Source organism: Phocoena sinus, chromosome 2, assembly GCF_008692025.1.
Source record: "Phocoena sinus isolate mPhoSin1 chromosome 2, mPhoSin1.pri, whole genome shotgun sequence".
NCBI lineage: Eukaryota > Metazoa > Chordata > Mammalia > Artiodactyla > Phocoenidae > Phocoena > Phocoena sinus.
The window spans coordinates 5,400,754-5,415,863 of NC_045764.1; the positions used below are offsets into that span (position 1 = coordinate 5,400,754).

The following is a 15,110-nucleotide window of genomic DNA, read 5'->3' on the forward strand; positions in this document are numbered from 1 at the left end:
CGTGTGCACTTTTTGCTCAGTCCCTGTGAGTGGCTGGCGTCGTTAACCTCTGGCTCTCCTGAAGGACACACTGTGACTGCTTCTTGCTAAGGCAGCAGCGGGACCCACGGGCTGCACAGAACTTGTATGGTCAGCATGAAAACGGCTCCATTAGATTTCGTTTCACGAAGACCTAGTGTTAAAGTGACCTCCAACTGACAGCCTAATTGCTTAATTACAGGCTCTCTCCTGAGCCTTAAATTCACATAGCTCTGCGAGCTCTTATTGATCTAGAAATGCGGGTTGTAGCCCAGTGTGAGAGGGAAAGAGAGAAATCAGATCAGCGGCATGACTGGCCCCCAGAGACCCCGGGCCTCTGATTTCCACATCCTCTTTGCTCAGCACAATGGAATGTCTGCCTGGTGAGAATCAGTGAGAAACAGATAAAAGGAAGCAGACCACGGTCCTGGCCCAGCCTCTCATCTGGAGAAAGTATCCACTAGGGCTACAGGCCCTGCGACAAAAAAACAGGCACGTCGTGAGTCACGGTTTTCTTTCTGAAGCTCTTCGTGCTGCTCTAGGAGAAGGAAAGCAAAGTGTTGGATTTGAACTGAAGAAAACCAGATTCCCCCCACGCCAAAGCTGCAGTGCCCGTTGTTCACACTATCTGACAGCAAGGCACAGGGTGGGACAGGGCAAACGTAAAACACAGTATCCGTATTTCGTTTTATTTTTTAAGACACTACCTATGATGTGTTTCCTTTTAAAACATTGATCATTTCCAAACCCGAGCAAATAGACCCAAGGATAATAGAAGTCAGTACTTCAAAGAAACAATTCTTAAACAGTTCTTCTTTAAATATGTACTGTTTTACAAATAGATCCATGACAGAAACCAGTCTCTTTCCCTCTCTTTCTCTCTCCCTCTCATATCTTCCCTTTTTCCTTCTCACCACAAAAAGTTTACCTTCCGTTCAATACTTGAGGAAGATCTCCAGTAATCTCTTTTAAATGTTTTATTTTGTGGCTTGCTTTTGGTAACCCCTTAGCCATTTGGCCTTCCGGTGCCAAGTTAGTTACCAAAAGCCACGCTGATACTTTCCATCCCCAGAGCAAAGAATCATTGAATTGGAGCCGCTGTCCTTAATCTGCGGACACAAGCTTTGTTTGTGTTTCAGCTCAGAATCTCCTTAAATGTATGTTTATTCGTGAAAATAAAATGAACTTCTTGGATTTCTTTTCATACCAACGTTTCCAGTAATCTTTGGGTCCCTGCTTGCAACAACTGCAAATTATGAGAGTTTCTTGTCTCCTGTAAAATTTGGAACTGGAGTGCCACCCTGTAGAACAAAGAAACAGGAGTGACAAGAGTCCCGACACGAGATGTGTGCTGTGAACTGGGGATTTCATTTCAGAGGCCCGTAGCTGGAAAATATCACTGACGGAGGAAACCGATGCGTCCTCCACCCTCCGCCGTCCACCCCCAAGAAAAGCTGCCGTGATGAGCAATACTTCCCTTTCCTTCCTTACCTAAATTTATGACTTTAACAGCTTGGATAATTTCCTGGTGGGGTGCGCTCCCCGTCACTTAGTACTTCCTCCGCCTGCAATTACCGTTCCAACACGGGGGCTCCATTAGCAGCTATGCTGCCCTCCTCCCGTTTGCCACACGTGAATACATTTCACGGACTCTCATGCTCCAGACGGACTTGGCAGCCTGATGTGAATGATGTCTTCTCTGCCCTGAGATCTTATCCACCACATGTCTTGACCCCGATACACTTCAAGGCAATCCAAGCAGTAGACACGTGTTGCGAGAATGAATTAAAAACGAAGTAAAGGGGAAAGACCAGGTTGAAAGCCAATGAGGCCAGGGACGGGGTGAGCAAAGACACCATGCTGGTCTAATGAGACTGTGGTGAGACCAGGAAAGGACAAGGAGTGGACGTATATCTGGATCCAAGACTAGAGCCGAGTCAGGAATCGGGGATTTGGGTGTTAGGTTTAGTGATTGGTCCTGGGCACTGTGCCCGCTTTGTTCCAGCCGGCTCAGTTAGCACGCTGGGAATCCCGTGCGTGTACAGTGGGGTGGAATGCATGACAGGTGCCAGCCACTCCAAAATCCACAAGGGCCCCAAATAAGACTTTCTGAAAGGCCACTGAGGATGCTTGCTTGCAAGTCTAGAGAAGAGAGAGGTGACTCCCACTCTGTTTCCCCGGATTTTCTTTCTAGATGACGACGGACATGTCACTAGCTTCCTGGAATCATGATCTCCCAGTATTCTATTGTCAGTGAAGAAAACTTGATTTTATCTTTTTGGTTGTTTTAATGATAATTGATCAGAGGTCAGACAGATGGGATTCATATGCTGGCTCCACACTACCCAGTGTGTGACTGAGCCTCAATTTTACCAGCTGCAAAAAGGAGTTGTAAGAAAGATGGAATTTTTTTAAAGACCTAAATGTAAGGCCAGACACTATCAAACTCTTAGAGGAAAACACAGGCAGAACACGCTATGACATCAATCACAGCAAGATCCTTTTTGACCCACCTCCTAGAGAAATGGAAATAAAACCAAAAATAAGCAAATGGAACCTAATGAAACTTCAAAGCTTTTGCACAGCAAAGGAAACCCTAAACGAGACGAAAAGATAACCCTCAGAATGGGAGAAAATATTTGCAAATGAAACAACTGACAAAGGATTAATCTCCAAATTATACAAGCAGCTTATGCAGCTCAGTATCAAAAAAACAAACAACCCAATCCAAAAATGGGCAGAAAACCTAAATAGACATTTCTCCAAAGAAGATATACAGGTGGCCAAAAAACACATGAAAGGATGCTCAACATCACTAGTCATTAGAGAAATGCAAGTCAAAACTACAGTGAGGTATCACCTCACAGCAGTCGGAATGGCCATCATCAAAAAATCTACAAACAATAAATGCTGGAGAGGGTGTGGAGAAAAGGGAACCCTCTTGCACTGTTGGTGGGAATGGAAATTGATAACAGCCACTATGGGGAACAGTATGGAGGTTCCTTAGAAAACTCAAAATAGAACTACCATACAACCCAGCAACCCCACTACTGGGCATATACACTGAGAAAACTGTAATTCAAAAAGACACATATACCACAATGTTCATTGCAGCTTTATTTACAATGGCCAGGACATGGAAGCAACCTAAGAAGGATAAACCTTCTTTATCCATTCATCCATCGACAGATGAATGGATAAAGAAGATGTGGCACATATATACAATGGAATATTACTCAGCCATAAAAGGAAACGAAATTGAGTTATTTGTAGTGAGGTGGATGGACCTAGAGTCTGTCTTGCAGAGTGAAGTAAGTCAGAAAGAGAAAAGCAAATACCATATGCTAACACATATATATGGAATCTTAAAAAAAAGTGGTTCTGAAGAACCTAGGGGCAGGACAGGAATAAAGACGCAGACCTACTAGAGAATGGGCTTGAGGACACGGGGAGGGGGAAGGGTAAGCTGGGACGAAGTGAGAGAGTGGCATGGACATATATACACTACCAAATGTAAAATAGATAGTGGGAAGCAGCCGCATAGCACAGGGAGATCAGCTCGGTGCTTTGTGACCACCCAGAGGGGTCGGATAGGGAGGGTGGGAGGGAGGGAGACGCAAGAGGGAAGAGATATGGGAACATATGTATATGTATAACTGATTCACTTTGTTATAAAGCAGAAACTAACACACCATTGTAAAGCAATTATACTCCAATAAAGATGTTAAAAAAAAAAGAAAGATGGAATTTAAAAAAATAAATAAATAAATAAATAAATAAATAAAAGAAAGATGGAATTTTAAAAAATATGCTTGAAGCATTAATCACAGTGTCTGGTACAGATAAGTGTTAGCTGCTGCTCCTGGTGTTTCTATTACTACTATCACTGCTTCTATTGCTACTATACTATGTTAAAGGTCTAAACTTATCTTTTTGAAAATTGTGAACCTTAGGTACACAGACCTGGATCCATAATCCTTAGTTCATTGCTATCATGATTAGTTTGTGAACAGGCTTATTTTATCTTAAAGTATTTTTTTAATGTTAAATAATATATTATAAAAATTTTCACACACTCTTCGCTATATCATCTCGTTACATTCTTTTCACTTCAGAAGTGGCTTATTTTGATACCTTCTAGAAGATTCACAAGTGAGTTAAGAAGGAAAAAAGTGGTAGTGTAGAAAATGAAAAGAAAAGCAAATTCATATACGTTTATAATTGGTTTGCATGGGAAGCTTAGCTCTGAAGTTAAGGTGAAGCATTGGCATACTTTGGGGAATATAAAACATGCTGTGTGTTTTGCTTTTGAATTGAAATGCTTTCTTCTTACTCCAGTTTATACTAATTTTAACCCACACATATAGTTGGTTTATTTTCTCCCTGAGCAAGATGAAACTTAGTAAAAGAAGAAGACAGTAGGAATATTTTCCCACCTCCTACTCTCCAACGATCTGAGGGAATATATTCCAGTTTCTAGAAATGAAAATGCAAACATTACTGAGGAAGCTAATGTTCGTTTTCCCCCTTCATCATGTGCTTTGGCCTGTGAGTGATGAGTGTTTCAGCGAGGGGACCATGAGTCACTCCATCACCAGGGCTTTGATCCTGGGGGAGGGGCTACTCGCCGCACCCCTATCAGCCACTCTTCTTGGTTCTAAGCAAGGCATCCGTGATTTCTCGTCTTTATTCAGTACAGTTTTTAAATGGATCGGGACACTCCACCTTCCTTTTGTATTGGATTTTACATTTTAGAAAGCTCCTTGCTCAGGGGTAGTTGTTTGGAGACTGAATTAAAGGGGGGCACAAATTCAGGCAGGGAAATTTTAGGCTCCTTTAGTGACCTAGGCAAGACAGCATGAAGTCCCACAGCAAGACACTGCCGGGCAGGTGGAGGCAAGGGGTGCAAGAGACACGTCGGAGGAAGAGTTAACAGAACATAAGGATCCATTCCACTGGGGGATAAGGGAGGGATCTAAAAAGGCTTGGCAATTGGGTACATACTCTGGCATTTACTGAGGCAAGAAATGAAGCTGGGGCTTCCCTGGTGGCGCAGTGGTTGAGAGTCCGCCTGCCGATGCAGGGGACGCGGGTTCGTGCCCCGGTCCGGGAAGATCCCACATGCCGCGGAGTGGCTGGGCCCGTGAGCCGTGGCCGCTGAGCCTGCGCGTCCGGAGCCTGTGCTCCGCAACGGGAGAGGCCACAACAGTGAGAGGCCTGCGTACCGCAAAAAAAAAAAAAAAAAAATGAAGGTGCAGGAGGAATTAGGGGGAAGGGGCGATGATTTCAGTTTGAGACGTTGACTTCCAAGGTTGATGGAACATACCAACAATGGTGTCTGGAATGCAGTCAGATAGCTGAGCCTAGAGCTCGGAGAGAGGGCTGGACTACAGTTGTACGTATTAGCCAACTAACACGTGTTTTGGAAATCTTAAAACAGAAGCCATATCCTTGATACATTCCGTCAGGCAGTGAAAGGCTAGATTAAATGTCATGAGTATCCACCTGGCTTAGATACTGCAGTACAGTTACATGAGTAGCATATTTTCCTGTCTCTGTCTGGGGTCATTTACATGTCCGTCTGGCTAAACACTTGAGCACTTTAAATATATATGTTATTTTAAATTTTTTATATGCTCCTCATACTAAGTTTCTAAAACACAGAAAAGAGAAAATAAGAATGGCATCCATAATATTGCAATACAGAGACAAACTATTAACATCTTGGCTCGTTTCCTACTGAAACACACACATGCACACTTACACACACATACACAAAGAGAGTTAATATAAAACTGCGTATAGTTTTGTATCCTGCCTTTTTTCACTTAGCTTATTTTTTTTTTTTTTTTTTTTTTTTTTTTTGCGGTACGCGGGCCTCTCACCGTTGTGGCCTCTCCCGTTGCGGAGCACAGGCTCCGGACGCGCAGGCTCAGCGGCCACGGCTCACGGGCCCAGCCACTCCGGGGCACGTGGGATCTTCCCGGACCGGGGCACGAACCCGCGTCCCCTGCATCGGCAGGCGGACTCCCAACCACTGCGCCACCAGGGAAGCCCCACTTAGCTTATTTAATATGCTGCTTCTTAAGAAGAGTTTCTTTGGCCCTATAATCAGTTACATGGACACCGTAGAATTGAGTTAACCACTAGCTTTTCATTGATCACTTAGATTACTTCTTTTCTTATTATAATAATGCTCTGAAGAGCATATTTATATGTAAATCTTAGTCTACATTCCCCATTATTTCCTTCATATAGATTCTCTTTTTCTAATTGAAAACTCTATTATGAAATAGTTTAAGTCTACAGAAAATTATCCACTACACGACGCATGTAAAGTATAGCATGAACAAAAACATCCTTCTTGCTAAATCTCAATATTTGGCCATATTTGCTTCAAGTTCTTTGTTTTTTTTCCCCCAAAAGAAATGCATTCCTTTTGAGGCCCCACGTGTAGCCCACACTGTTCCATTCCCAGCCCCTGGCCCAGAGGAAACCAATTTATGAGAAATTGTGTTTACAATTCCCATGGCTATTTTGGTACGTTTTCATTGTATGTGTGCATCTGTATACAGTATGTGATGTTATTTTGCATGTTTTACAAATATGTGTTATGTTGTGTTATGTACATCAAGTAAATGTATTATGTTCATCAAGTAAATAAATTATGATGTATAATTATTTATCTGATGAACATAATACAACATAACACATATTCTTCCATCCACTCTTTTCATCCAGCCATCTGTTTTGAACGTTTTTCTCCACTGTGGTGCATTCAGATCTAATGCGTTCTTTTTGCCACCATACAAGATTCCACTTGATCAGCGTCCCATGAGTCACGTACCCATGTCCTGTTAGTGCACATTTCAGTTGCTTCTGATACTGTACTATGGCAACCCCTCAGCAAGGAACGTTCTTGTCCACATTTCTGAATGCAATCATGCAAGAGTTTGTCTCGGGTAGACGCCCGGAAGTGAAAGAGCTAGCTTTTACATTTCCTGTGTTGCCAAATTCCAGTAAAAAATGTGTGCGTGAGCATTCCCATCATGAAACAGGAGAAACTTACCTTCATATTATCTACCCCCATCTTTAAGACGATGAAACTCATAACCAGAAGCTTCTGAAGTACAGGAACAAACAAGTATCCCAGATGGATCCAGGGCTGGAGTCTAGGTGTTCTGACTCTCAGAGTGCTTCCAGGTGTTCTGATCACGAGATACCTGTGCTTCCCAGGTGTTCTGAACCTAAGATCACTGTGCTCTCCTTTGGGCCTTAGTCGGTCAGATGGAAAATGTCAGATGGGCCGAATCCCGTACGTAGCCTGTCAGTGAAGGCTGAGTACTGAGAGGCCATGAACAGTGTGGTTTGAGACGAGTGTGAGTGTTGACATCCACTTAGGCTCCACTTTTTGGACATTTTTGAAGCTGTGCTGTGAAGCCGGGTTTGGTGTTGTAGGGAAAATGTTTGGAGAGGAACACAGAGATTTTTTAAGCAATCACTGTTCTTCCTGAACTAGATCGGATACTTTGTCATCCCCAACTCAACCTGCTACATTAATGGATCTTATGAATTCTTGAACACGCTGTGATAGCTTTACTTTCCAAAGAACTAAGGAAGGAACAAGGAAAGAAAACAATGGCATTCGCCATCAGGGTAACACATTCGCTGAATGCGCGTCTCACGCCAGGCAGGTCACCGTCACCACGGCAGCTCCTCTGGGAGGGCCAGTGGTTCCAAGGACAGTGGAGATGCCACTCTGTCTCCATTTCTCTTTGTGTACACAACTCAGCCCACCCCCCGGCTGCCCCGTCACTACAGCCAGTCACCCCTTAGACCTTAAGTAATTTCCAAGTCACTAAGTTCCATGAATGACTTTTGGTCCCTTCAGTGGAAGGTGACACAGGGGGTCGCTTCAGGTGAGAGAAAGGAGACTCAGAGGCCTGGGAAACCCATCATCCCATAATATTTCCAGGGACTGTTGTGTGGAGAAGTGAGGTGGGGGGGAGTGGTCACCCAGATGTCCGTTTCTTGTCACTGTTTACATTTCAAGGCCTCTATCTCTTGCTTCTTATGGCTGTTCCCTTTCTCTCTACCCCTTTTTAAGAAAAAGTTGGGATTTAGACCTCTTTGCTTTATTTCTCCAAAATACTACACACGTGAGGCTCTTTTATATGGTAGACTGCCTAAATATTGCAGGTGAGCTAAAATGTGATATTAGACATCCTTGCCCTAAAAACTCCAGTGTGCATTCCTTGCTCAGTCCCTCATTTCACACCCCCTGGATTGGTTATTTGTTGCTGCCTACAAACGTATCCCCAAACGTAATAGCTCAAAACAAAAATAATTCTAGCTTCTGTGGGTCAGGAACCCCGGTGTGACTTACCACGTGGCCGTTGGCAGGATTCGGTTCTTTGCAGGCTGTGGCTAGAGGCCTCCCTCAGCCCCTCGCCACGCGGCCTCTCTGCAGAACATCTCACAGCACAGCAGCTGCTTCATCAGGGTGAGCAGGACGGGGCGCAGGGGAGTGCCACCAAGAGAGGCTGCCAGCAAGATGCAAGGGTCCATCTGTCCCAACCGAGCCATGGCAGTGACACCCCTCCCTCTGACCTTGTCCTGTTTATCAGAAGCAGGTCGTTAGGTCCATGCCACCCTCCAGGGAAGAGGCTACGCAGGGCATGAAGCACTGGGGGCAGGTCAGAAGTTGCCACCCTGTGCCTACCCCACCGCCCCAGCTGGGCAGTTTTCATGGATTATGTCTCCAACTCAGGCTCCCGTCGTGCCATATGAACCCCCATCTTTGGACCTCTTTTTGTCTTTGCCTCCCTAGCTTTCCCATTCCCTCCCTACGATGTTTTATCCATTTCTCAAACAGCAATTTAGTGATCTCTTCATCCCACTTTAATAGCAGAGGCTAATATCTATTAAGTACTTACTGTGTGCCAGAAACGACCCGACGTACCTTTATGCCTTTTAACTTATTTGATTCTGGCGAACAGTATGAACGATATTCTCATGTCAGTCCAGTTTTACAGATTAGGCAGCTGAAGGACAGAGAGGAGAGAGACCCGTCCACAGTAAGTCACGTAGCATCTCTCCCCTGGCAGTCGTTCTCTGAGAGCCTGCGAGGGTGTTTTGCTAAATAAACACCTTCTGTTTTTTTCTCTCTAAAAGGAATTCTGCCACCTGCTTTAAAAGAATGCATGTTGTTAAATAATACATATTTCCATCATCAGTAAGTATATGGAAAGGCGAAAGGTTCCCTTTGCTTGGCTCCTTTATTTTCTCAAATTGCCGGTCCCTGGAGTCTGACCACTGGCCTCTCTAAACATCATCCGGAAGGGGGTGCTGGTCTCTCACTTGAATGGTTTGCCTCCCCGTCACTTGGTGCTGAAGTTGACACGTGTCAGCTTTGAAAAGGGGTTGATATTTACTCAGATCTCCTTAACATTATAAAGCATCAAGTATTAAAGTTCATAAATGTTTGGCTCAGTTGTACCTTGTGGCTACAGCTCAGGGTATATAGAGGGTCCCCGGTGGCACCGTAATGTCATGTGTCCTGGATACTCTGGGCCTTGGGGGTCGGTCTGGTGTCCTCCACCCACCTTCCGCCATCCTCCTCCTCTCGTGGTCCTGGTGAAGGGCTGGCACAGCCCGTGAGAGGGCACCTGGGTGCTGTGTGTGTGGCCTGGCCCCTGACCTTGATCGGAGCCTCCTCCACTGCCCTCTGGGTGCGGAAAGCAGCTCCACTTGACCTCTTCTTTCCCACGATGAATAACCTCTTCCCCGCCGTCGTGCCTGCTGTGCGTTTGTACTGCCCAATCCACGAGACAAGGAGCAGCTTGCTTTCTTAACTCTGGGTTTTCCTCAACCTTAGTCCGTTGTTCTCAGAGGGCATATACTCTTTATACACGATATATACTTACGCATTGGTACATCAGACGTTTATTGTCTGTTATGTGCCTGGTTCTGTTCTTTTAAAAAGTCTCCTATTTTTGTATGATAGAGGTAAGTTCAGGTATTTTTAACGTATGTGCTGGTATCTGGAAATCTGACAGACTCTGAATACTTTGTAAAGACACTGATTAACTTTAGCGAAGAAATTAGATCACTGCTTAACTCCATCTGCCTGTTTTTAGAGCTCCTGTAGTTGGAACTCCCACGGATGGTGGCTGCTTTTTCTTTTGTGGATTCCATTTCAACGTTTTATTTTACTGGAGTTATCTAGAAATGAGTTAGTCGCAATGTGCAGTTTTTTTTGTTTGTTTGTTTTGTATATTTCTCTTTTTACCACCTAAGCAACAGATCAGAAAATCAATTCCCAGGCCCAGGAAACTCTTGGCAGTAGACTTCCATAAGGCTTATATATCTATAAGCTACGTGAATATGTTATGTGTATAGCCAGTAATAATAGAATTTGCTAGCTCTGCCTTGGGAACTAAATGGAAGTAAAGGAAATGCATACTGATAATTTTTATGACTTTCGAATTTAAAAAAATAGCAACAAGGTTTCTCCTATTTTCTTCCCTGCAGTTTTTTCCTTATAATTTTTTTTTTTTGCAAATTTTACATCAAGTTTATTTTCTTCCAGGTTTATTGAGATATAATTAACACACAGCACTGTGTAAGGTGAGGTGTACAGCATAATGATATGACCTACGTACAGCGTCAAGTGATGACCCCAGTAAGTTTAGTGAACACCCATCATCCGATATAGACACGAAAGAGAAGAAATAGGAAGCGTATTTGTCCCTTTGCTGAGAGCTCTTGGGATCGACAACTTTCTTAGCAACTTCCCTGTATAACAGACAGCAGTGTTGATTCTGTTTATCATGTTATGCATTGCATCCCTGGCTCTTAGTCATCTCGTAACAGGAGGTTTGTACGTTTTGACCCCCTTCCTCACCATGCAAAAATGCCACATTATTACTGAGTGTGTTCCTCACACCGTGTGTTTCACCCCCATGACTCATTTATCTTGTAACTGGCAGTCTGTCCCTCTTAATCTCCCTCACCTATTTCTCTCCTCCCCTCACCCACTCCCCTCTGACAACCACCTGTTTGTTCTCTGTATCTATAGCTCTGTTTCTGTTTTGTTATGTTTGTTCATTTGTTTTATTTTTTAGATTCCACATATAAGTGAGATCATGTAGTAGTAGTCTTTCTGTCTGACTTATTTTACTTAGCACAATACCCTTTAGATCCGTTCATGTTGTCACAAGTGGCAAGATTTCATTCTTTTTTGTGGCCGAGTAATATTCCATTGTATATATATACTACATCTTCTTTATCCATTCTTCTGTCGATGGACACTTAGCTTGCTTCCATGTCCTGGCTATTGTAAATAGTGCTGCAATGAACACTGTGGTACATGACTCATTTTGAATTATGGTTTTCTCAGGGTATATGCCCAGTAGTGGGATTGCTGGGTCATATGGTAGTTCTATTTTTAGTTTTTTAAGGAACCTCCATAGTGGCTGTAGCAATTTACATTCCCACCCACAGTGCACCAGGGTTCCCTTTTCTCCACAGTATCACCAACACTTATTTGTAGTCTTTTTGATGGTGACCTTCATTCTGACAGGTGTGGGATGATATCTCATTCTGGTTTTGATTTGCATTTTCCTGGTGATTAATTGTCTTGAGCATCTTTTCAAGTACCTGTTGGTAAAATCAGCATTTCAATATGGGATTATGGCAAAAGAGAATCATATTGGGCTTGGAGCTTGATAACTCAGTGGAGGTTGGATTCCTTATAATTTTATAAATTAAAGCTTAAATTGATTTGATATTACTCTCAAATAAAAGGACTGCTATTCCAAACTGTTAAAAAAAAAAGACCCCAGATGTCTCCTTGATAACGTGAGGTCTTACACTTTCATAAAATGGTAATTGGGAACATATAACTTAATAACTATCATACACATTGTAAAGAGAAGTAACATGATATAATATAGAATTTGGAGAGAGAAGAATTAAGTTCCTGGTTCTGCTACTCAGTAGCTCCGTGATCTTGGGTCACTAGCCCCCATTGGATGAGACAATAGTTTAATAGCTAGCACACTTGTGAAGTCTCACTTTCTTCACTAAAAAAACGAAAAACATCACATGCTGTTGAGGACTAGTTTTAGAGATGTTTGCGCTGGTGCTTGTAAAATTACAACATGCTAACCAAGTGTAGGGTGACATTGGTATATAATTTTGATTTAGGGACATTGGAAACCTTCTATCTTGGATCTGTTCCTTGTGAAGTAATGACCCAGGTGTATGGATTTCAGCCAGAGTCCTGTGATTCCAGGATCTCGGGGGTAGGAGGGGCTGGAAACATGTAGACCTCCAGAAGATGTGTTCTTTTAAAGAACCTCCAGGGAAATGGTTCATTCATGTGACTTTCTGAATGACTTTCACCTTCACTTTCTACCTTCCTTATTTTGCCTTAAGAGGATTTCAACCATTCAGAGAGAAAAAGACAACTTAGAAAGGGAAGGAACAGTATCTACTTACTCCCTAGCCCGCTGAATTTGGAGAGAGAGAAAGGAAACTAGAGGAGTCTTGGCCTTGTGAGTTCGTGGGCTTGTAAAAATCCTCTGAATGTGTGTGTATCGTTGGGTGGTGTTTGTTGTTTTTGTTGGGGATGTCTATGAACCTCATAGAACCCATGTTCCACTGAAGTTTAAGAAATGCTCTTTTAAGCAAACAAACCAGTCACCTTGAGAGAAGCAAGTAGTCTTGTACAAGCAGTCTTGACCAAGGGTCAGTTGCCATATGCCCCAGACCCCTGGACCCCAGATGTTCTAAGAGGGTATTCTTTAAAGCAAGATAGTATTAATATAACATTACTGAAATCCTACGTTGTTATAGCTATAACCTTAGGAAAGTTTAAAACCAAGTACAGAGATAAACAAATCTTGGATTAAACCAATGGTGGTAGTACTTGCGAGTAGGTTGCAGTATGTAGTATAAGAGGTTGTGTAATGATGGTGTGTGGGGGGGTTTGGCTCCTATTTAAGGTATTCAAGGTATTCAGAAGAGGCAGTCACACTAGATGGGAAACTATATTTTGAATTGGTTGAGAATGTATCATTTAGTGTTTAATCAACCTTTAAATGTTGAGTGAAAATCAGGTTTAAAGTTTTATTGGATATATAGATTTAAAGATTAGGACATTGAGGGAAACAAAGAAAAAGAAAAAAGAAGTGATGCTCCAGAGCATTTATATGAAATTCGTTATTGTAAAAGTTTTCGCCCCCTCATTAGAGAGTTAAAAATCCTATTGATGTTTGACTCATGTGCTCATGTAAATTAAACTGAGAATAGCCTCCCAGTCACACTTACGTGCTAAGGAGAACGCTGATTGTAATCACTAGGTATTCTAAAGTCACTTGTGTGTACCTTCCTTGTATTAAGTTCCCGACTTTCTGTCTTCTCCCAGGGCTTTCTTATGAAATGCAAATAGCAATTTATTTTGCATGAAGCAGTCATATTTTAACCTCATACTTTTACTCCCACCCTGGCGGTTGGCCAGCTGATGCATCTATCTTGCTTCATTGAAATCTTGCATTGGACAAAATGAAAGGTTTAATTCTGGACTCCAGAACCTAGCTGTCTGGTTCACCATGTCCTGCTCCCTCTTAGGAACTGTGTGTCTTGGTCACATCAGTGAGCTCTCTGTGCATCCGTTATCCTCTTCTTGAAAATGGGGGGAATCTGGGGAGGAGGAAACTGGATAGTATATGTGAAAGGCTGAATCCAGTTCCTGGCTCATAGTAAACGTTTAATGAACGGTTGCTGTCATTACTATTATCGTCCAGAGACAAAGAACTCATTTCCCCCCAGTTTACACATAAGAGCATTCACAGATTCACACCAGACACACAAAGTCCCAAGAAAGTGCGCAAGCTTCAATTTCACACACCAGTACAGCAATTTTGGGGGTCTGTAATGTAAACTCTGTTCCACTGGCACATATGGAAGGTCAGCTAAGTCCCAGCGCAGAACTGGGCAGCACAGAGCCCAATATCTTTTTTAAAATAATGAGGTAATTTTCTAAATCAGCCTCACATCACTACGTCATTTGAAAGAATTCTACCATTTCTCTTCCTCTTGACCATGACCCCATGAAGAGCATAAAGTTCCAGCAAAGGCTGGGTTTCTGAAAATGAATGATTCCTCCTCATTATTTCTTATGTATTTGCTCCGTATTCATTCTTGTGTCAGCAACATGTGAGCATGGCCCATGATGTAACAGCCCTGGAGTCAGGAGAGGAAGAAAGCAGGGATAGGCATGGCATTTATAAAGACATCCAGTGATCTAATGGCGAGTTTCTCTGGCACAGAAACTCCTACTGAAATCCCTAGTTTTCCTAGAAATGACCAAAGACTCAGACACTCCAATGGACCTGACTGACAAGGCAATAAAATGAAGCACTGGATTCCAGCAAATGTGTTTTCTACTAGGTCACCGATGTGCAGGTACTCCACGGAACAGGCGCCTTGTACAGGCAGATCTGAAGTTCTGAACCACTGTGTTCCCTGTTGTGTTTCTTTGTAGGCATTTGATGGTTTAAGCTCTGCAGCCCCTCGCCTTGCCGGTGTGTGTGGAAGACAGCAGCTGAGGAACCCCTTCACCTCTTCAGGAAACAGCCTCTTCCTGCGATTTCAGTCTGGCCCTTCCAGACAGAGTCGGGGGTTCCGCGCTCACTTCAGACAAGGCAAGTTCCGCGCGGGTCTCCCGGAAGCACAAACCATCTGTTCTTAAGTGCCCCTCTTGGTGCTGCAGTAAAATGAGACTGAAATCGGTCCCAGCTTTCTACTTAACATGCGACAATTTAAGTAGAACAAAGGAACCGTGGTTTGCAATGATTCCAACTGTTGATACTTTTAACTTTTCCTTTGTCTAACTAAGGTGATGTGAACTTCCTTGGGATCTCTGTATCTCTCAAGCAAATTTTCAGAATAACACTTAAAAGTGCCTTTAATATTAGAGACACTATTAAAGAAGTGTTTATCCAGATTCATTTTCACAGATATATTATCTAGTATTTATCCAAAGTTTTATGCTAAGAGATACACTACTATAAATTACAAGACTT

The 15,110-nt window shown here is 43.0% G+C and overlaps 1 protein-coding gene across 1 annotated transcript in view; it reads left to right on the top strand.

The window, feature by feature from the left end:
• Positions 1 to 15,110, top strand: part of CUBN (cubilin) — a 280,069-nt gene that overhangs the window by 131,191 nt on the left and 133,768 nt on the right. The window contains 1 exon segment of the mRNA XM_032622320.1: positions 14,570 to 14,729. Coding sequence (XP_032478211.1) covers positions 14,570 to 14,729 — 160 coding nt within the window.